Here is a 21,064-nt window from a genome sequence, read left to right as displayed (position 1 = left end):
GTCAAGGGAAATTGTGTTTGTTTGGCTTTCATTTTTTATTAAAGGTTGGAGAAGCTCTAGGGTAAAATTTTCCAAAGCGCCTACATTCCATTTTCAAAAGAGACTTAGGCACACGGGAGCCAAAGTCCTATTAACTTTAGTTTCTTTGGTGCACTTGGGCAAAACTCTCATTGCCACTTAGTCAGGAGTAAAGGAGGACTTCAAGATTGGGCCTTGTGTTTTGCTTTTTTGTTTGTTTATTTTAATTTCAGAAGACTGGATCCAAAGCTCCTTAAAGTTGCTAGAAAGACTCCTGACGTCAGTGGCCTTTGCATCAGGCCCAGACCATGTGCGTGCTCCTGGAGCATTTCTAATTGGGTGTTAAAATTAAGGTTAATTAAGGTTAAAATATATACATTTAATAATGGTTATAGAATGAATCCTTTTTTCTAGAGATGGGCCCAAGCCACAGAGTTCACATATGGAAGGGTAAAGTTTGGGGTGCTCAGATCTAGAATTTCACCACTAGACAACCTCTACTATGAATGCCTAATCTGAGTGGATTGCATTGTTTTACAGGGTGAACAAGGGCTCCCCGGTTCCCCAGGCCCCGATGGTCCTCCGGGCCCACTGGTATGTCTTTATAGTCCCAGTTGTTTGGTTACTTATATACAGAATTTTGCATTTGGTGTATATTATTTTTATCTGAGTTTCCTCTTCTTTTATTTTTTTTTAAGGGCCCACCTGGTTTACCTGGTCTTAAGGGAGATTCGGGTCCTAAAGGTGAAAAGGTGAGACTGCTACATAAAACATGTACAGATACTTTTATTTTCAAATTCATTGATCCCCCCGCCCCAACTCTAAGGACAGTACATAATAGATGTCAATAGTGATGCTATGGTGATGACATGTATATTATAACAGATTCTGTAGCTTTCAGGGTGAAATCCACCCCTGTGAAGTTAGCTCCACAAAGGTCTCTGCACTGCTTAAGTCCAATATAAACCCTATTTTGAGGTCTTAAATGAGACTGAAGTGGTGCATAGGCCTTGTGCAGTCTCTCTGCATGGGAATGAATGTATCCCCCTATGCATAGTACACAGTAAGATTCCACATTCACCAAGAATTCACTGTTTTCACCACAGGACGTGCTAAAACAGAAAGAGGGACTGTTGAGGATATCATAACATCAGGATATAATAGTGTTAGGCAGTTCTTTAGAGCAGGCCTCAAGCATACAAGAGATGTTGATCATGACAACTACCTCAGTTATGAATCTTCAGGGTATATATGTTGAGTATCAGATGGGTTCATTGACCAGGAAGACCTGTAAGTGGGTCAGGAAGAAATTTCTCCCCATAGTTCAGTGTGTAGCATTACACATTGGAATCCATGGCTAATGTTTTACACCTTCCTAGGAGTTACCTGGCATTGATACATTACGCAGGAAACTAAACTGATCCATTCTGTTATGCTTATGTCCCTATGCGATCTTTAGTTATCATGGCTGTGTAGCGCATGCAGCTAGCAAGAGGCAAAGAAAGAGGCAGTAACTTGGTAGACACGCTTGCTTGAGGTAATGGTTCTGAACCTTATTTGTAGAAATTAACGTAACATATGCCAATGTATGAAAAGAACAGACTCCAGAGTACAGCAGTGCCCCTTCTGTTATCATATTTACAGTATTCCTTTAGCAAAAAGCTAGTGTTTTTCATTACACTAGGAGTTGTGGGCATTTTTGGCCGCTTTTCATGCTCCGCTACAAACACTTTCCTTGTGCCTGCTCATCCCTGGATTCCCAAAAGGTACAAACACTTTCCTTCCACTTGTTTAGTTTCTTCCTTTTATAGGTGGGTCTTCTGGAGGAATTTCTCGTGCTCAACACCTTCCAGAGTATGACACAGCTGATCTTAATTAAACTCTGCTATTTATTTTCTCTAGGGTCATCCAGGTTTAATTGGCCTCATTGGGCCCCCTGGTGAGCAGGGAGAAAAGGGTGACAGAGGTCTGCCAGGACCCCAGGGTTCATCCGGACCTAAAGGAGATCAGGTAGGTGTTTTTAGGGGCACTTTGGAGTCATTCGTGAGACTTTCCTTAAATGTGCCTGGGAAGCGATGCTGAGCCTTCATACTGGGCTTAAAGGATTAAAACCTTGTTCCTTTCATCAGGTGGCTTTTTAATAGTAGAGTTGGCCTTCTCTGGTCAGAGACATCATCTCAGCATGACACAGAGTGCTTTTGCTAACTCTTTAATGACATTTCCTACACAAATATACCATACTATAGAAGCTAGTGATGGGCACCAGCTGGAAGCTATTCAGCTTAAGGGAATTCAATTTAAGGGAAGTTTTGACCCAGATCCAAAATTGGTTTTGGTCTTAGGGATTTGGGCCTGTCCTTCTAAAGAGACGCTGAAACCCTGTGCTCTGAAAGGTCAGGGAAGTGGGCAACTTGGGCCTATCTCTAATGGAAAAAACTGAGACCTGGAAATGAGGTGGCTCTTTTAAAGAGTCAGGCCCTGGGACGGTACATTGATCTCCGTGTGTAGACTCTCACACCTGCATGGATAAGCCTGCAGGATGGTACGTAGATGATGACCAACATGAATACATTGAAATAAACTTTATTTTGCCTTTACTTTTTAGGGTATCAACGGTCCTTCTGGTCCAATTGGACCTCCAGGTCCACCAGGATTACCGGTATGTAGCTGAAATCGAAAAGCCATTTGGTCAAGCAGCAAAAGCACAGAACTGCGAGTCAAACAATCTGGGGTCTATTTCGGGCTCTGCCACTGATGCAATGTGTGACCATTGACAAGTCACATAAATGCTTAGTACCTCAGCTTCCATGAAATATGGATAATCGTGTGATACACACCTCCCCGGGGTATTGTGCAGCTAAGTTCATCAGTATTTGTGTAGCACTTTGAAGTGCTTTGTTATTATTAATAATACATTTCTGATGTTCACTAATAAGCAAGTAAAGTCAAACTCTTCAAATGTCTGCAGAAAACGGGCACAAACGTGGCTGAAGTGAATTCATTGAAAAATTCAAATGACTATGAAATGATTTCACATTTTTTGCCCAATGCTAATGATATATTTTTCTCTTTCCTCCGTTCAGGGTCCCCCTGGTCCAAAGGGTGCTAAAGGGTCATCAGTAAGTATAGACAATACAAAATTAAAAGGCAGTGGAATTTTTATTAGGTGCATAACCTACTATCACCATTACAAATCAGTAGAGTCAAGGCAATTAGCTAAAGATTATTTTAGTAATCACAGTCCTTTCAGGCTGTTTAAAATGAAAAATTATAATTGGAAATGTTTCTTTTAAGCCCATTGTACTTTCTGCCACGTCACTGTTGAAAAGATCAGAAATATTAAAACAGTGGAAAGTAAGAAAAAAAACCTATTGCTGTAAAGATGGAGACCTTAAAAATGAACAGTGAGAGAGGGAGGGAAAAATGGAAAAGTGGTAGGTGTGACACAGAGTGAAGAAATGGGTGGAAAACACCCAGTTAAACTAGTTTAATGTCACCAGTTTCTCCTCTGTGAAGTTAGAACTATAGCTGGTTGAAAAATGCAAGTTACTTTTAATGGGGAAATTTAAAAAAATGTGTTTATCAGTATGTTCTATACACAAAATTCAGTTTATTCATTATACAAACAAAAACCTAAAATTTCTGTTTCAATTTCTGAAAATCTTTTTGGTTTAAAATGTTCATGTTTGGGGGGGGGTAGGGGGGAGCCAAAATTTGTACATAAATCCTAACCAAAATGTGGACATTTTGCCAAAAACTTTTACTGAAAAAGTTTTTCAGCTTCTGTTTTTTCAGCAAAATATCAGAAAATTTCTGCCAAAATGAAAATGTTCTGCAAAAATACTCATTTTAGTTAAAAAGCTATTTTTCATCCCAAAAAAATATTTTGACAGGCCCTAGTTAGAACCATGTGTGCTTGGGGTAGCTGGAGGCTGAGGGAGAGAGTAGAAAGGAATTTAAAGAAAGAATGACATGCATGGAGAATTTGTGACAGCTGGTATTTACTGAGTGAGCCACTCACACTTGTTTCTGTTTTTTGCACTCAGGGTCCAACGGGTCCAAAGGGGGAATCTGGCCATCCAGGCCCACCAGGACCTCCTGTAAGTATAACCCATTGTGGTGAAGCCTATGGTGAAGTGAGAGCTAGAATTAGTGTGTGACATACCCCTGAGAACCCCAGTTCTTGATAAAGAGGCAGCATGCAGTGGGTCCATACCGAGGAGATAGGTGCCTTAGAAATACCAGAGAGGGAGATGAGGCAAGAAGGCTGAACAAAAAAAGGAAAGAGGTGAGCGTGGAAAGGATCAACCCACAGGCTGAAGGTGAAGCATCTTTCTTGAAACACTTTCCAACCAAGGTGGATATTTTGAGCACCAAAAGACTTTCCCAGCAGTCTGCATGCCTTGTGCAGACTCTCTCCTTCTACACAGGCTGAATGCCTGAGCCCTGTAAAATTCACTGGTGACTGAGGATTTTCATTAGTACCATAATGGACCTTTGAGACCTCCTGTGTGTGCGTGTCCTGTGGCGGTGACTCTTCCTGTCACTAGTGCAGCATGTTCATTCCTGTGGCTGTCTCTTCTGTTTCTTTCACGTTTCCCCCGTGAAACTAATGTTTCAAGTTCTTTCCTCACACCCAGGGTCCTCCCGGGGAAGTGATCCAGCCCCTGCCTATCCATTCCTCCAAGAGGACCAGGCGAAACATTGACGCAAGCCAACTGGTTGATGAGGGAAACACCGACAACTACATGGATTATGCAGATGGCATGGAGGAGATCTTTGGCTCCTTGAACTCTTTGAAACTGGAAATTGAGCAAATGAAGCATCCGTTGGGCACTCAGCACAACCCAGCTCGTACCTGCAAGGATTTGCAGCTTTGCCACCCTGACTTCCCAGATGGTGGGTGCTTGGGGCTGTGAGTGGGGCTAGGGGCAGGAAGAGAGCTCAGCAGAGTTCATAAATCTGCACAACCCCGTTAGTACCACTTAGTGCTGGTAGGAAAATAGAATTTGTATTTTCCTGCAAACATGAGGTGAAGGGTAGGGGCTTGTCACAAGAGCCCCTCACCCAGTTGCACCCGGGGAGGTGTAGTTGGGCCAGAGAGCCTAGCCCGTAGAGGAAAATGGGAGCAGAAAGCATTCGAACGGCAACTCCCATGAGGCATCACAGTGCCATTTTGAATCAAAATACTTCCGTTTTTGGCCAAAAGTCAAAAACTGGGGGGTGTTTCAGGCATTCCATTTTTTCAATGAAACACTGAAAATTTCCACAGGAAGTAGACACACTTTTCGTGACAAATTTTGTTTGGTCAAAAACCCAGTTTTTCCACTGAAACAGCTTTGACAGAAAATATCCAACCAGCTCTACTATAAATCCAACATGTCAAGCATGAAGTACTGTGTAGATATAAACTGAGGGCCAGATTGTGGGTCTGGCCACTGGAGCCTTCTCTACACTATGGCTACCACCTGTTCCAACAGCCACCAATAGGTGGTGGAATTAATGAAGCATTTATTTGGACATTTCCCCGGTGCGGATAAGGCTGCAGTAGGATCACCGTAGTAGTGATCCAGTTCTGAATGTATGCACTGTTCCACATACTGCACTTTGCATGTTGATTGTGGAGCCTTGTTATATCCAGGTCTGGATTACTATATAAGGAGAAACATGTGTTGGCTGTCCACATACATGTAATGTAATCTTATCCCAGGGATGGAAATGGTTGGGTTTGATCCTGTGGAAGTTCTGATACATTCTTAACTTCATATAGGCTAATCCCTTTTCCTCCAACTTCCAGGTGAATACTGGGTTGATCCTAATCAAGGATGTTCAAGGGACTCTTTCAAAGTTTACTGTAACTTCACAGCTGGTGGAGAGACCTGTATCTTCCCTGATAAGAAATCTGAAGGAGTAAGTTCCCACAAACTGTATATTTTTCCTCTGAAGCTGGTAATGGAGTGTTTCCTATTGTGCATATTCATAGCCAGTCACCTTGATCAGATAAACTCAACAATGGAAAGTAAAAATTAAAGATCCAATGTGTTTGTTAATGTCAGATTCTAGATTGGTTTTGGAATATGTTTACTGAGTGCATTTCACTGAATGAGTAAGCAATTTTTACACTGTTTTAGGGCAAGGTTTTGATGGTCTCTGAAGCATGATGAATGCTGATACCTTACTTTTTTTGCATTGCTTTGAAAAGGCAAACTTCTCCATCATTGTCTCTACTGTAGTTCACCATGAGGTTTATTTAATCTATTCTTTTTATCCCCAATTCAGCAGTGACTGCTACTCTGATGGTTTTGTCCCTCAGCACTGCTGGTTTCTCTTCTACTTTGACCAAGACTTCTGACATAGTGGAGAAATGTTGTTCTGCTGTAATTTCTCCTGTTATTCATGTTGGGTACTTGGGTGTTCCAAAGTACCACACCTAGGATCAGGAGAGTTCATGGCATTCAGTTGGTACGCAGACTGGGTGTGAATCGGTTTAGTTAATGGGCAATGATATGCTCTCCCATCCTCATGCTTCCAAGGATGCCCCCAGTAATAACTCAGCCAGTCACATCCAGTTGACCAAGACAAGTTTTCTAAGTGTCTTTCAGTTGCAGTAAGGTACTCCTCACTGCCCCATATCCATCCCCTTTATATTATGGGGCTGATCACCAGGTGTAAAGACCTACTCTTAAATTTAGTTTCTCCACTAGGTAAATGTGATCTCTTCCAAGGTGGCTGTCAAGGATCCTCTCTGTACCATCAAGAAGGTCTTCACGTGCTGGGTTAGGGTATAAACAAGAGTGATTCATTGCTCCTGTGCACCCTGATATAAGATGTTCACTTGCTGAGATAATTTCAACCCCTAGAAATATACATCAGCATGGAACAAGCGATGCGCAGTGCAGAATTTCCCAGGGGTTCTTTTGGGGATTGTTTAAACAGAAGATACATTTCTTCTCTTTGGTGTTAGACCACCGTTGTTCTCCTCCAGTCATTGATTATTAAACTATCAAAATCTGAGTATTAAAATCCTTACAGTGTTGACTTTGCAAGTTATTGCAGTATTCCCAGTGGAATTGATTCTTCTATCACATACACTGGCATAAGTGAGAGGAGAATCCAGCCTATTATATTCCATATGCAATAATGAAACTATCTACCTCATTAACATTAATTACTTGCATAGGTATTTGTGGATATTTTGTTATGGGCCGCTGCATGACCTGAAAAATGTATCCCATCTCGGTGCATCCACAGCATGGCAAAAATGCACCGTTTCATGTTATGGTTCTCCTCCTGTGAAGGAAAGAATAATCCCAAGGCACCTACATCTAGTTCAGCCATTGTTCTTGGAGAGAGTGAAAGGAACAGTGAGGAAGTTAGTGGAATAATGAGGGAATATTAACTAACTCTATCCCTGCCTCCTCCCCCATTAAACACATCCCTTGTTCTGACTGAAAAGAGAATAATCAAATTCACAGCTGTAATGGGTCCTCCGGGAAGGATGGTTTGGCAACTCATCTCCTTATCAAGGTCACTATCTGGTTCATTACAGACTGTTCAGTTGGGACTCCACCATGTATTCTGGTTCATTACCTGCCAAGGACTACACATTCCATTTACAGTATGTTACTGGTGCTCAAACACACAAAGCAGATGCTGGTGTTTTATTAATTCTCCTAGCCTAGCCTCTCCTTGCTCCAACACATCTGGATTTGACATTGGACTGACATCAGCCTTCTCCATTCTCAGTGCTGCTTTCCCATCCTTGCTCCCCACCAATCCCCACGTAGATAAATGGATCATTTACCACTAATACTTTTTTCTCTCTTTTTTTTTTTTGCCATCCGTCTGCAAAATGTGATGCCAATTTTCCATCAGCAGATATCTAGAGGTTACAGATCATTAACCTCTTAGCAATGAAAGGTGGTACCAAGGCAGTTTATACCTGTGTGCAGTGGTGGACTGTCCTAACCCCAATGTCAAGCGGTGAACGTTCTAATTTCGAAGCTGTCAGGACCCTAGGGCTCAGCAGACTGTTTTTATTACCAGTGTATAAAGTGTAAGAAACTATGTGTTAAACAAAGTTGGACAGTTTCAGTGAGACAGACAGACCCAGGATGTGCAATTGAATGTAACCTTTTCTTTCTTTCTTTCTTTCTTTCTCTCTTCCACTTTCCCGCCCACAATTTAGGCTAGAATTACTTCTTGGCCAAAGGAAACCCCGGGCTCCTGGTTCAGTGAATTCAAGCGCGGTAAACTGGTAAGAGGCACCCTACCACTTTCTGTTGGTCTTTAACCCGTCTCATATTTTACAGAGCAAAATGGCTCGTTGGCCCAAAGAGCAGCCTTCCACATGGTATAGTCAGTACAAGCGGGGTTCCTTGGTAAGTGGCTAACCTTGGCCCTACAGTCTGAATCCGAGCACGTCAGCCACGTCCGCTTTGGTTATGGCCAAACTGTTTGCACTCTGCATGTTGGACTAATAACCATCCTAGGACACCTTTTTAAAAAAAAAATTAAGGTGGAACGCTGACTAAAATATATTGGAGGCACATTTTTTATGACCTCTTCGGGGAAGGTAATGGGGTGCAGGCCCCAATTCAGCAAGGCTGTAAGCACATGCCCAGTATGTGAACAGCCAATGAGATTACTCATGTGCTTAACACTAGGCATTCGCTGAAGTACCTTGCTGGATCAGAGCCTCTGACAGGAACTGGTAGCTCCTTTAGTGCGGTAGCTGAATCTAGCAGCTGGAACTGGCCACTGTTCTGAATCACAACCAGTCATCACTGTGCTACCAAAACCTACTAACTATAGCCTAGATCAACACTTACATACCACAGTGATCGGGTCTACAAGAATACTAGACTTGGCCAGAATTTTTTTTTTTTTACAAGGAAGTTTTCCAGTGAAAAAATGGGAAGTTTTTCCATCAAAAATGTCTGTGAATTATTTTCTGTATTTCAACCAACTCTAATGCACATAAGGCATATAATAGAGAAATAAGCCAACCCACTGGAGTTAGATCCTTCAGTTTCATGTCCCGATATTGTTGCTGAGTCCAGGACATCATGAGTCTGTCTTCAATACACTCTCCTAGCAGAAGTATCCCACGTCCACACCACCTCCATTAGTCTTGGAGAAATGGAGTAAAGCCACTGAAGAAGAAGGATTTGAAACCATGCACATACTCTCTAAGCCTGTGTGAACTAGAACTTGGCCTAGAGACACTGTTAAAGTTATAAAGGGAAGAAGAACCTCTGTCAGTTAAACAATTCATGATACCTACATTCTACAACAGAGAAACCAAGGAAGTGAGGAAAGCAGGAAAGCATGGATAGTTGACGAACAAACATCTACAACAGGGGTTCTCGACCTTTTTCTTCCTGAGGCCCCCAACATGCTATAAAAATTCCTCAGCCTGCCTCTCCTGCAACTATTTTTCTGCATATCCAGGAGCTTAAAAGCCAGGGCCGGCATTAGGGGGTAGCAAGCAGGGCAACCACAGCACAGGGGGCCCCTCGAAGCTTTGTTGCTCAGGCTACAGCTTCAGCCCCGCCTGGGATGGGGGAGGGCTCCGGCTTCGGCTTTCTGCCCTGGGCCCCAGCAAGTCCAGCGCTGGCCCTGCTCTCTGGCTTATTTTGGCAGACCACTTGAAACTTCCTTGCAGCCCCCGGGGGCCCCGGGGTTGAGAACCACTGATCTACGATATGTGCCCCAGGGGTGTTTGGGGCTGGGATGTAGCTGCACTTCTTGGAAAGATGAAATCTACTGTAGAATGACCACATTTCATGGAAATACAGAACAGTATCCGAGGGTCCATAAACTATGTTTGTAGGTCTCATTGTGGAATGATTAGCCTGAACAGGGCCCTTCAAAGAACAGAAAGCTCCTGAACGAATCTCAGGTCTGTTTGGACTTGTGAACAAGCAAGAAATGAGCTCTGTGGAAATCAATGGGATTTGGGAAGAAAAGAAAACACCTGGGGCCAGATCCTTAGCACCACCCGAGTAATTAGAGCAGTGGTGCTCAAACTTTTGTCCTGGTGACCCCTTTCACACAGCAAGCCTCTGAGTGTGACCCCCCCCTTATAAATTAAAAATATTTAATGCTATTATAAATGTTGGAGGTGATGCGGGGTTTGGAGTGGAGGCTGACAGCTCGCGACCCCCCCATGTAATAACCTCGTGACCCCCTGAGGGGTCACGACCCCCAGTTTGAGAACCCCTGAATTAGAGCTACACCGTTTTGCACTAGGGGAGGAACTGACCCACTGTATGTACCCAGCATCTCCTTCCTTCCTCACACACAGAGTCAGCCTGCTCAGGCTGTGTGGGCCTCCTGGAACTTCCTCTGCAGAGTTTTGCTGCAGTACACATCAAACTTCCACCTTAAAAAGCAACCAGTAAACAAAGCCACTGCCTTATTTTCTCAAGCCACATTCTTTGTCACTAAGCGCTGAACACTCTGATTCTGTCCATGAGAAAGCAACGGCTTCCATAGCTTTCCTGCAGCGCACGCCCCAAACAGCGGGGTTGTATTCTGAACGTATCACACAGGGGCTTAAAACCAGCACTTCAGCCTCTTAAACATCTCGGGGGGGAGGGGGCAATTTCTCATGACTTAACTTCAAAATACTTCACTAATTAATATCTGTATCTGTTTTACTGATTTTTTTTTTTTTTTAGTCCATTGAGCATTAGCCACTCACTTTAAGGGCTGAATAGCCAGTCTAAAATTTCGGTTTGGGGGTTTGTTTCTTTTTGCTAGGAACTTCAAAGCTATTTGGAGCCCTTTGTTTCGTCTCTCTCTGTTGCCGTTTTCTTGCTCTGTACCTATGCTACATTTTCTTTTGAAAAGAGCCCCCAGCACCTAGAAGATATTTGTCAATGGAATACCCCAGGGTTAAACATGTGACCCATAAAAATAATGCTCTGGTTTTAAGAACACAGCCAATGTCAGTAGAATGGACGGAACAGAATGCTGGTACTGGTAAGTGGAGGGAGTTAGTGCACTTTGACTGGAAATTGAAATGCTGACTTAGGTCAAAAATGAAAATGAGTTTGATGGGTCTCTTATAAAGGTCCAGTCCCACTTTTGTTAAAGTCCATAGCTAGAGCCCCGTGGATTGAGTGCCTTTCTGCACATCCCAGACACACTGGGCACTGGGGGCTTGAGCCAAAGGCTGTTGAAAGCAATGGAAAGACTCTCCAGGGGCTGTGAATGGAAGCTGTGGGTTCTCAGTACGGCTGAAATCTCAGGCCACTTATTTAGGTGGCTGAACAGGAATTGAAGGGCCCACTTTTAAAAATGTTGGCCTTTCTTTTGGGACAGTTTGTAGAATCCCACAGATCTAAAAGGACATTAACATCATAAACAGAAATATCATCTGGTGTGATGTTTCCATCCCATTATCTCTTACCCACTGGTTAATATCAGTGAAATACAGACAGATGACCATGTTAATTCCTACCACTTCTCAGTGCTGGATATAGTTAAAAAAGTAAAATGATTACAGATCTTTTCTTCTGGGGTGCGCACACCAGCTCTTGCATGTGTGTGTGACTCCCATTGGAGCTAATTATGCTTTATACCTATCCAAGCCTATAATCATTTATTGCCAGATGGCATCCATCATGAATTGTTATTGTAATGCATAAATAAGGAAGGGATTGATTCTGCAAAGCCACGCTCCCACGAGCAATTCTCTTGCACATAACTTACCCCATTGGCTCCAGTTGAAGGGCTTTGGGATTGGACCCTAGCCCAGCATCTAAAGAACCGCATCTCTGCCCATTTCAAAGGGATATTGGATGCCCAGGTCAAACACAGCTAAAAAAAAAAAGAGACTTGGTGGAATTGGGCAATGCATCTCAGTAGCTGTGTGGGCCCCTGAACAGGTGCTGGGCAGTTAGCACGTGTGTTCATCTCCTTCTATATCCTGGTGGCTCACTCATATTTTCTCATCTGGCATGCATGGCTTTCTCCTATTCAGTCATGTTTAACACTCAGGAGGAGATGCGCAATGGGATCCTGACACGAGAACCGGTTGGTATGAATACGTGTATATATTATTCTTATTATTGTTATTGTTATTATTATGTATTATTATTACCCATTGCTGCTGATTTTATTGTCTGGCTGTGAATCTCTCCTACTGTTTGCAGCGTGTACTGTACCTTGAAGTTTGATGACACCGCAAAGAACGCTGCACGGTTTGCGTGTCTGAATTTTTCTCCAGATTATTTCAAAAGGAAGCGACTGCCTATAGATCACATTTATAAGTGTCAGCTCTCTTGGCTTGGCCATGACAGCAGATGCTGTCTCTGTGTAATTAGTTTAAAACCACATTGGAATGGATATATGATGCATTCGCTCACTTGGCCTTTGATAGCCTACAGGACGACGTCCCAGCTGCAAATGAAAAGCCTTCCAGAGCAGTATTGCTTTCAGGTCCATCAAAGGGTCCGAGTTGTAATGAGCTGTAGAGGATTTCACATAGCTGTGTATTGCAAAAGATATAATACACCATAAGGGGAGAGAAGGTGATTTTCATACCTTTACATGGAATAGGGAAGGTTGGGAAAGAGTAAATGCATTGCCATAGATTTCATGGCATGCAGTAAAAGCTTTTAAAAATTGCAAACTGATAGGCTCCTTGACTGGGTGGGGTTCCTCACCATAGATCAGTGGCTTTGCCCGTATCTTCTCTAGGCCCGCTACATCTTGCTAGTGTCACCCACTATCTCCCTCTCTCTCTCGCTCTCCCTCCTCCCCAAATAACCTCTGTTTCTCCCTTCCCCCTCTTCCGCCCACTCACCTTGTCCAATCTTGCCACCCTCAGGGATCCTCTATCTGCTGTAATCCGCCAGTACCCCCATATTCCTGCCCATTCCTCGCTTTTGTTCCTCATCAGTGCTACCGATTGTGCCTCTTTCAGATTGTGATGCTTTTCTTGCACAAATGCTGCTGGGAGTAATAGCAAATAACCAGGTTTCCGGGTGCATTCAACTTGGCAGCTGTTGGTGTTTCAGTGCCATCCTCTGGGAGTCTCAGCACCCCTGGAAGTGTAAAGGTGTCCCAGCCATGAAAACGAGGAGTCTGTTAAAAAGCTCAGTCTCGTGAGTCCCTGCTGAAATGTACAGTGGATTTATCGTTTACTCAAATGCCAAACCGCCTTCCCTAGTTTCCAGGCCTGGTGCTGCTAGTTTGGCGGAAGAAGTTCCAGCATTAGGGTAAACAAGAGGTGAAATCTGAATATTTTAAAATCCTTCTACCCTCAAATTTAGCAGACGACAGGGCCTTGAACGCTGTTTTGTCAGAGGCTTTGGAAGGATCCCCCTGCAGAACCTCTGCATACATACCGTAAACCAGCACATGCAGAGGAAGAGAACACATACCGAGCCATGAACAGGACTGTGGCTTCTTTCAAAGCTATTTGATGGGGGAACACCAACTCCTGGCAAAATACCTCAGCCCATACATCAAAAGATGTCCTCCAGGATCAGAAGATCTCACGTGCCAAACTACAGACAAAGCTAAAGATGCTCCATCGACAGTGTTACCTTTGGCAAATTCTTTCAGAAGATGGAGGGTAGGGTTTTCTGAAGCCCTCAGTGCTGGCCTAACTCTGCTCTCATTGAAGTCAAGGATAATATGCCCCATGACTTCCATGGGACTAGAGCTTACTCAGCACTGAGCCCCCCCCCCCCCTTCTTTCCATGTTTTTCCAACAGGACGGAAGTCCTGGAGACTTATCTCCCCTTGACTGTATGCCCCACTTTTCCCTTAGTTTTTTTTATTCACAGATGGCCCAGAATCAGCTGGAGAAAGAACATTCCCTGCAGAGCAGCAGGGATGGCTGGCATCCAAGCAATGGCAGCAAAACCGTGGAGACGGTCCTGTAATAGAAAGTCATAACCTAGCAGGAGCCTATAATTTGACCTTTTAATTGGTCAGTAACCGTCGTGTGTGTGTGTGTGTGTGTGTGTGTGTGTGTGTGTGTGTGTGTGTGTGTGTGTGTGTGTGTGTGTGTGTGTGTGTGTGTGTGTGTGTGTGTAATGAAGTCCTAACCACCCAGGCAAAGGGACTGTCTCGTCTGTGACATGTATGCCAGTGCTGGGAGCTGCAGTGGAGTGCAAGTGTCCATTGACAGGATGCTGATAAGAATGGGTAGAGATGACAGGGATGGTGGCATGCTAACTACAGGTATCCGTTTTCCATGAAGAGATTAACTCGCCGACGGAGCATTTTCGAGTCCATAATTCTGCATCAGCTACTTGAGTTTCCCAGATGTGTGTTTCACATCACTGCCTAGTATTTCCCCTTCTTTGTTTTCCATTTCTCTCAGCTTTCCTATGTGGATTCGGACGGTAATCCCATCGGAGTGGTGCAGATGACTTTCCTGAGGCTCTTGAGCGCCTCCGCAAACCAGAACATCACCTATAATTGCTACCAGTCTGTAGCATGGCAGGATGCCACCACAGGCAGCTACGACAAAGCCATCCGCTTCCTGGGCTCCAACGACGAGGAGATGTCCTACGACAACAACCCTTACATAAGGGCTGTCCTAGACGGTTGTGCAGTAAGTATACACGCTGACAGAGTTAGGCATAGGAGGAGCTTCTACACACAAAGCAGTCAGTCTGGCTTAGTAACTAGAGCTGGGGGGCGTCAGTCAAGACTCAGGGCTTTTTCTTCCCTAGCTCTGCCACTTACTCAGTGTAGGATTTTGGGGGAAGTTACTTCAAAAATTTTCTAGTGTCCCGTGATTTTGTGTGCTTCCGTTTTTGGGTTCCCAACTCAGAAGACTTGGGGCCTGATGTTTTAGAGGTGCTGAGAAGTTAGTTTCCACTGTCTTCAGTTAGGATAGGGAGTTCTCAATACCTACGCTGAGTTCTCAGTGTTTCTTATTGGGCACCTAAAAGCAAAGTGCTTAAAATGAGCGGCCACTTCTGAACATTTTCACCTTAACCTCTCAATGGCTCAGTTTACTCATCTGTAAAGGGGACAATAATTACGTACCTACCACACAGGAGTCTTTCAAGTCTTCTTTAATTAAGTATTTTGGAAGCAGTTTATTTTATAGTTACACAATGGTACGATTCCACAGAGGAGTGAGCTCTGTAAATCTATCCTGAAAAGCAAAGCGTTAAAGACTGGAGTTTGGTTTTTCCACTGCATGCTCCCAGACCCAACTTCCCAGAGTGGGGCGTGGTATTGTGATGGATTTTTACATCTGAAGCATGCAAGCCTGGTGATATTTGATCAGCCTCCGGATTTAAAAGGATTGCGTTACCGTGCACCTCTACTGCATGACTTCATTCTTGAAATTGACAAAGGAGCTAGGAAGTGAGGGTTCAGTTTGCTCAATGCTTGCAGCCTTTCCCCTGGTTATAGGGCAATCATAGACAAGGCCTAATCCCGTAGGAAGGATGGTTCTAGTGGTTGGGGCACTAGCCTGGGACATATAAGACTTAGGTTCAGTTCCCTGCTCTATCATGGGCTCCCTGTGTGACCAGCAACAAGTTTCTCTGGATGTCAGTATCCCATCTGTAAAATGGGGATAATAGCATGGCCCTACCCTGTAGGTAAATAAAAGATTGTGAGGTGTTCCAAAACTATTTTAGTAGGGACCATTGAAGTACCTTGGAGAGAGAGATTATGGAGGCAAAACTTCCACCCGAGACAAGAATTGTACATATAGGTGCCTACATTTTGCGCACAAAAATAGCACGCACCTTGCCTGCATTTGTACGTAAGCAGGTACTGGTGCAAGTAAATTGAGTTGTGATTCACCCGGATGTAGGTATGCCGTTTTGCCATTTGTGCAGGTAATTGTGGGATTTGTGCTTGCACATATTTTGCAGGCTCATCTTAGATTCTAAGGGTCTGATTTTTCAAGAGTTCAGGGCCAGATTTTTAAGTTTCACTACCCATAATTCAGGCCAAATTTTTAAAAATGCTCAGCTCTACCTTTTGTAGCTAAATAAGGGCCAGATTTTCAAAGGTGCTAACCATCCTGTATTTCTGAACCTAACTGGGAGCTGAGCTCTTCTGAAAATCTGGAATCTAGATTTGGGCACTGACCCTCTCTGAAAATTGTAGCTACCTGTCTGAAAAATTGGTGTAATGTTTGCCAGTTCAGTTCATGCTAGGACCCAGTTTCTTAAAACTTGGAAATATGCAAAACCTCTCCTTCTTCTGCAACTGGGATGATCAAAATCCACAGGACTAAAAGAAAAAAAGAAAATATTGCGATGTCTCAGGGAGCGAACCCTTAATAGAATTTAAGAGATTAAGTCGAACTCCGTTCGGAAGCCTGAGTGTTTTTGCTATAGAAGCACTGAGGGAAAATTCAATTAGAGTCACTAATTCTCTTAATGCTGCTGCAGAGATGAAGAGTGCTCATCCCATAGCTGAAAACACTCAGAAGCCACGTGGGGAAGTTTATTCTCAAGTACTTCATATCTCTTGACAATATGATGTGCCTTAGAAAAGTCAACCCCCATCTCACCTTTCCGTACTAAATCTCAGGGAAGCTGGAAGATCACGCATCCCAGATTTAAAAGCCGATATGCTTGATGAAAAACATTACAGTTAGAAATTATTTTGCTCAGGCGTCCAACATTTTCTACATTTCTTTTCCCTTGTTCTTTCTGTAGCTACGGATATTTGCAGGAAAACAGCCCTCTTAAGAGTTTATTTGCCTCTGTTGTTGTTGGTTACCAGAAACTGTAACATAACCTGTTATTAGAGCAATCAGTTTGGATGTCACAAACAGAAGAATATGGGGCTGAACAGCAAGAGCACAAGGGATTGTGACTGGTGGCTATCGTTACCACTGCAGTAGCACCTAGAGACTCTGAATGAGATTGGGGATTTATTGTGCTAGCCACTACACAGACAGTAAGAGACACTCGCTGGCCCAAAGAGCTTACAGTCTAAATAGAAAAATTGTGGAAAGGGAAATGGGCACAGAGAGGTAAAGTGACTTGCCCAAGGGCATAAAGCAAGACAGTTGCAGAGTCAGGAATAGAACCTGAGTCTTCTGAATCCCAGGCCTATGGCCTATCCATTAGACCACACTGCCCCTCGAGAGATGGGTCTGCAAAGGTTAATTCTCCAATTAAAATGTGCTATGCTACCATACTTGAAAATAGTGCAAAAAAGAGAAACTATTCAAAACAGAATGGGCCGGATCCTGAGCCGGTGTAAATCGCCAGGCTCCACTGACTTCAGTGAGACTATGCCAGTTTACTCCAACCAGGCACCTGGCCCCATTATTTCTTTTCAGTTTCCCAGGCTGCAGCTATAGCAAAGATTATTATAACATGTTATTTATTACTTGTACCGTGCCCAGAGATGTGCTAGGCTCCAGGCAGATTGGGCGGACATGGCCCCCGCCTAGGGTGACCAGACAGCAGGTGTAAAAAATCAGGACGGGGTGGGGGGTAATAGGTGCCTATATAAGAAAAAGCCCCCAAAATCGGGACTGTCCCTATAAAATGGGACATCTGGTCACCCTACCCCGCCCCACTCTAAATGTACGCCTACATTTACGGAGGCATGAAGGGTATGGACACTGCACGCCCAACTAGCACAGGTATAACTGGGAGCATAGACCGTGAGGCAGAGCTTAGGTAAATAGAGTAGTGTGGCCTACACGCCTGACCCCCCCAGAGTATAGACCCCTATAGGTCTCTCTACGCGCCCAAGCAATGCCTCCTACGTCCACGCTGCTATTTTTAGTACTGTAGTGTCCCGCTGCCTCCTTCCTGCCAGAGCCTTCCCTCACCCACCGGCGTGACAGTCTCTGGCAGCAGGGAGCTCTCAGAGCTTTTCCCCATTGCCTTCCCCCTGCTAGATCCTTTCACTGTGGCATGGAGCTGCACATGTCGTGCCTGAGCCCTGCGTGCTGCCATGTAGACGTAGCCTGTTGGTCTGGATTGGGTGAATTTGCTTAGTCTTCATGACCCGGGCTTGGGAATGTCACTCCTCCTCTGCAACATCCACCATTTCCAAATCCATCAGTCGGAACCCAAGTGCTGTGGCTGCTATGTCAGAGCCAGCCAGTCCCTGGATATCTCCGGGTGCAGGGAGCCAGGACACGGTCTACGCACCTGTGAGGCTTTAAATGGTGCATGAACTTGTGGTCATCTTCTGCACAGGGTGAATTTCATCCTGCACAGCGCTGGGCACCCTCAATGCACATTGATATCAATGGGAGTTGAGGGCACTCCGTTCCTTGCAGAAACAGGCCACAGGTTTACTAAGGCAAAGCTCCCAAGTTCTTAAATACAATTTTTGCCAGAGTTAGGCCATCAAGGATTGGGTCATAGCGTTGGAATGATAATGGCCATCTAACCAATGTAGCACTGCTGCAGAGTTCCTGTGGAAGTTGATCATGCACACTCCTGCCATGATTCATTCTGTTACAGCGAACACCAAAGGAATTCCAGTGCTAATGTTTGGGCCATTATTTGAATGTGTTTTCACTGGTCTTATAGCCCTTTTTTTGGTTCCTGTGATAGAGCCTGTCCTTCCGAGACACACAAATCAGAGGGTACGGTAAAGCAAAAAAAAGCCCCTCCATCAATTCACTTGTTAGTGCAGTTTTGTATGCCCGTGGGTGCACTTCTGCTCCTCTAATAATTATTTATATTTCGGAAATAAGTGTATGGCCAGCAGGCATGATAAAAAGACAACATCACCTTGCAAATTCCATCAAACTTTAAATGTGGTCTTTTTTGTAGAGCTTGGATAATAGTCAAACTAATAAATTTAAATTAAATTGCACACATTTGCTCAACAACCCAGGAGCCTCCTCAGGGAGGTAAAACAACAATACTGCAGCCACAACCATTTTACTAGACTCCTGTCCCAGCCCTGGTACGTGTTGAAGACTGGGTTAACATCTCTGCATGTACTCAGCAGCTGCTTATGCTTCTCCAGAGGCCTGTCTGGTTACAGGAACCTCTCCCCATTTTTGTTGAATGGTAATGAATCATCCCGTACAATTGTGTGTGTCATGGACAGTGGAATATATATGTTCAGGGTAGGGGTCATTATATTAACGAGTCTTGTAGCTGGCGAATAGCCCGACGCTTTTTCCTTTTATAACGTGCTTGGTTTAACGTCTGTAAAAATAATCCACAGCACAACTGCAAAGAATCCATTCAGACTGGCCAAGATTTTTGAAACTGGGTGCCTCCATTTTTGGATGACCAACAAGGATGCTCAACACTTTCTGAAAATCAGGTCCCTTTAAGGTTTCTTTAATGGGACCTCCTAAAAACTGAGGCACAGAATCATTAGTCACTTCTGAAAATCTTGGCCTCTGAATCAATGTTCACTACTTTGTTTTTCACCTTATGTATTATCCAAATTCCCAGTTTCCCCCTATGTTAACCATTCCTTCTCACTTCCTATTTTAACCTCTACGCTTTTCCAGTGCTGGATGAGGCAACCTTCATGGCTCCTTCTGGCCTGCAGTAGAGAAATCCTAACTAGAGCTGGTCAAAACTTGGAATTCCCAGTTTGTGTGAAATTTTGTCACTTGGAAATTTATTTTCACTCCATTGTGAAACAAATCCCAAATAGTTTTGAAATTTCCCATAAACCAAAAATTCTGGGGGAAAAAAAATGTGTTTTCAAAAAAAATTTCATTTTGAAATTTCAGATTTCAGAATTACAATTTGAGTTTTATGGCTTTTTTTGTTGTTTATATTTTTATTTTTACTTATTTCATGGCATGTCAGTCATATAATATATATGACAAGAATATGCACTATTAGCCCTGACATGTCATCATATGGCACAATAGTTAAAATATTTTATTTGTTGGTAGGTTGGTACAAATGCACACTTAGATATTTACTGACGTGATATTGGTTTCCATTGGAGGTACGAATGTACTCAGCAGAGAAATTGTATTAATGTATTGCATTCAGACACTGGGCCCAGTTCATTCCTGCTACCAGCAGGTACAGTTGAATTTACTCAGTGAAATTCCACCTGTTTATATCTGGGCTGAATTCGGTACAATCATCTCCATTTGCTTGGTAAGCCACTCAGTATGGCTTATGATTACCATGAGGCTCATTCATACGCTTGGGTTTACTTTAGTATTAATGATACTATTAGCTCATCTGAGTTCCTTTTTTTTTATCCCCCCTTCTCTCTTATTAGACAAAGAAAGGCTATCAAAAGACTATCCTGGAGATCAACACACCCAAAGTAGAGCAAGTGCCTATCGTTGACATCATGTTCAATGACTTCGGAGAAGCGTCACAGAAATTTGGATTCGAGGTGGGACCAGCTTGCTTCATGGGCTAAGAGCCACCTGAAAACTAGTCTCCAAATGAGCAACCTCATAACCTCATTGCGCCATTTTTTTAAAAAAATGTTGTCACATGCACGTTCTGAAACTGGACAGTGATGGGTTTTTTGTTTTTTTTTTGGTTTTGTTTCTTGTTTTGCCTGAGTTCAACTGTGCCACTGCACCCACACTTACCGAATCCAACTCAAAGGGAGAGAGAACCATTCCCACAACAGGCTCAGAATCACATGACCTAAACACACCACATGTGGCAAAACAACCTTCCAAACATGTCAAGGGCTACAGTACATTTTTCTGCATGCTCCTTTTCACGGCCACCGATGGACTCAACTTCCTCCACTCGAATGTACAGAAATTAGAACAAATCAAAGACTTTCTTGCCATGAAACTACAGCAAGTTCTTGTTTATGGATTTTTTTTTTTTTTTTAAGAAAAAAAACTTGAAACTATGTATTCAACTTGACCTTGAAATCATGTGAGAATTCTGGGCCTGATCCAGTCCCCATTGAAGTCAAGGAGAGTCTTTTTGTTGATTTCAGTGGGCTTTGGATCAAGCCCATAAATTAGACTTAAATGGTCATTTCCAGAATGTTTAGTTTCTCCATTTCATTATTTTCACAAAAATTAACAACCCAGATCAGTGAATTTGATAGTGTAAAGTCACTCTGTGCATCTCCTTACCGTGTATTAAAGGTGCTTATATTTTTG

At 43.5% G+C, this 21,064-nt stretch overlaps 1 protein-coding gene across 2 annotated transcripts in view; it reads left to right on the top strand.

Moving 5' to 3' along the window:
- COL5A1 (collagen type V alpha 1 chain) overlaps window positions 1-20,352 on the top strand; it is a 241,082-nt gene extending 220,730 nt beyond the window's left edge. The window contains exons 56-66 of one of the 2 annotated variants that reach the window (XM_065418816.1): window positions 559-612; window positions 717-770; window positions 1,921-2,028; window positions 2,624-2,677; window positions 3,102-3,137; window positions 4,065-4,118; window positions 4,659-4,917; window positions 5,816-5,928; window positions 8,331-8,399; window positions 14,366-14,599; window positions 20,206-20,352. In XM_065418816.1, coding sequence (XP_065274888.1) covers window positions 559-612; window positions 717-770; window positions 1,921-2,028; window positions 2,624-2,677; window positions 3,102-3,137; window positions 4,065-4,118; window positions 4,659-4,917; window positions 5,816-5,928; window positions 8,331-8,399; window positions 14,366-14,599; window positions 20,206-20,352 — 1,182 coding nt within the window. Of the gene's footprint in view, window positions 1-558; window positions 613-716; window positions 771-1,920; window positions 2,029-2,623; window positions 2,678-3,101; window positions 3,138-4,064; window positions 4,119-4,658; window positions 4,918-5,815; window positions 5,929-8,206; window positions 8,276-8,330; window positions 8,400-14,365; window positions 14,600-20,205 lie in introns of both variants that reach the window. The other variant, XM_065418815.1, reaches the window with a different exon arrangement.
- The last annotated feature ends 712 nt before the right edge of the window (window positions 20,353-21,064 follow it).

Source organism: Emys orbicularis, chromosome 18 (genome assembly GCF_028017835.1).
Source record: "Emys orbicularis isolate rEmyOrb1 chromosome 18, rEmyOrb1.hap1, whole genome shotgun sequence".
NCBI classification, from domain to species: domain Eukaryota; kingdom Metazoa; phylum Chordata; order Testudines; family Emydidae; genus Emys; species Emys orbicularis.
This window is presented reverse-complemented; position numbering and strand designations above follow the sequence as displayed.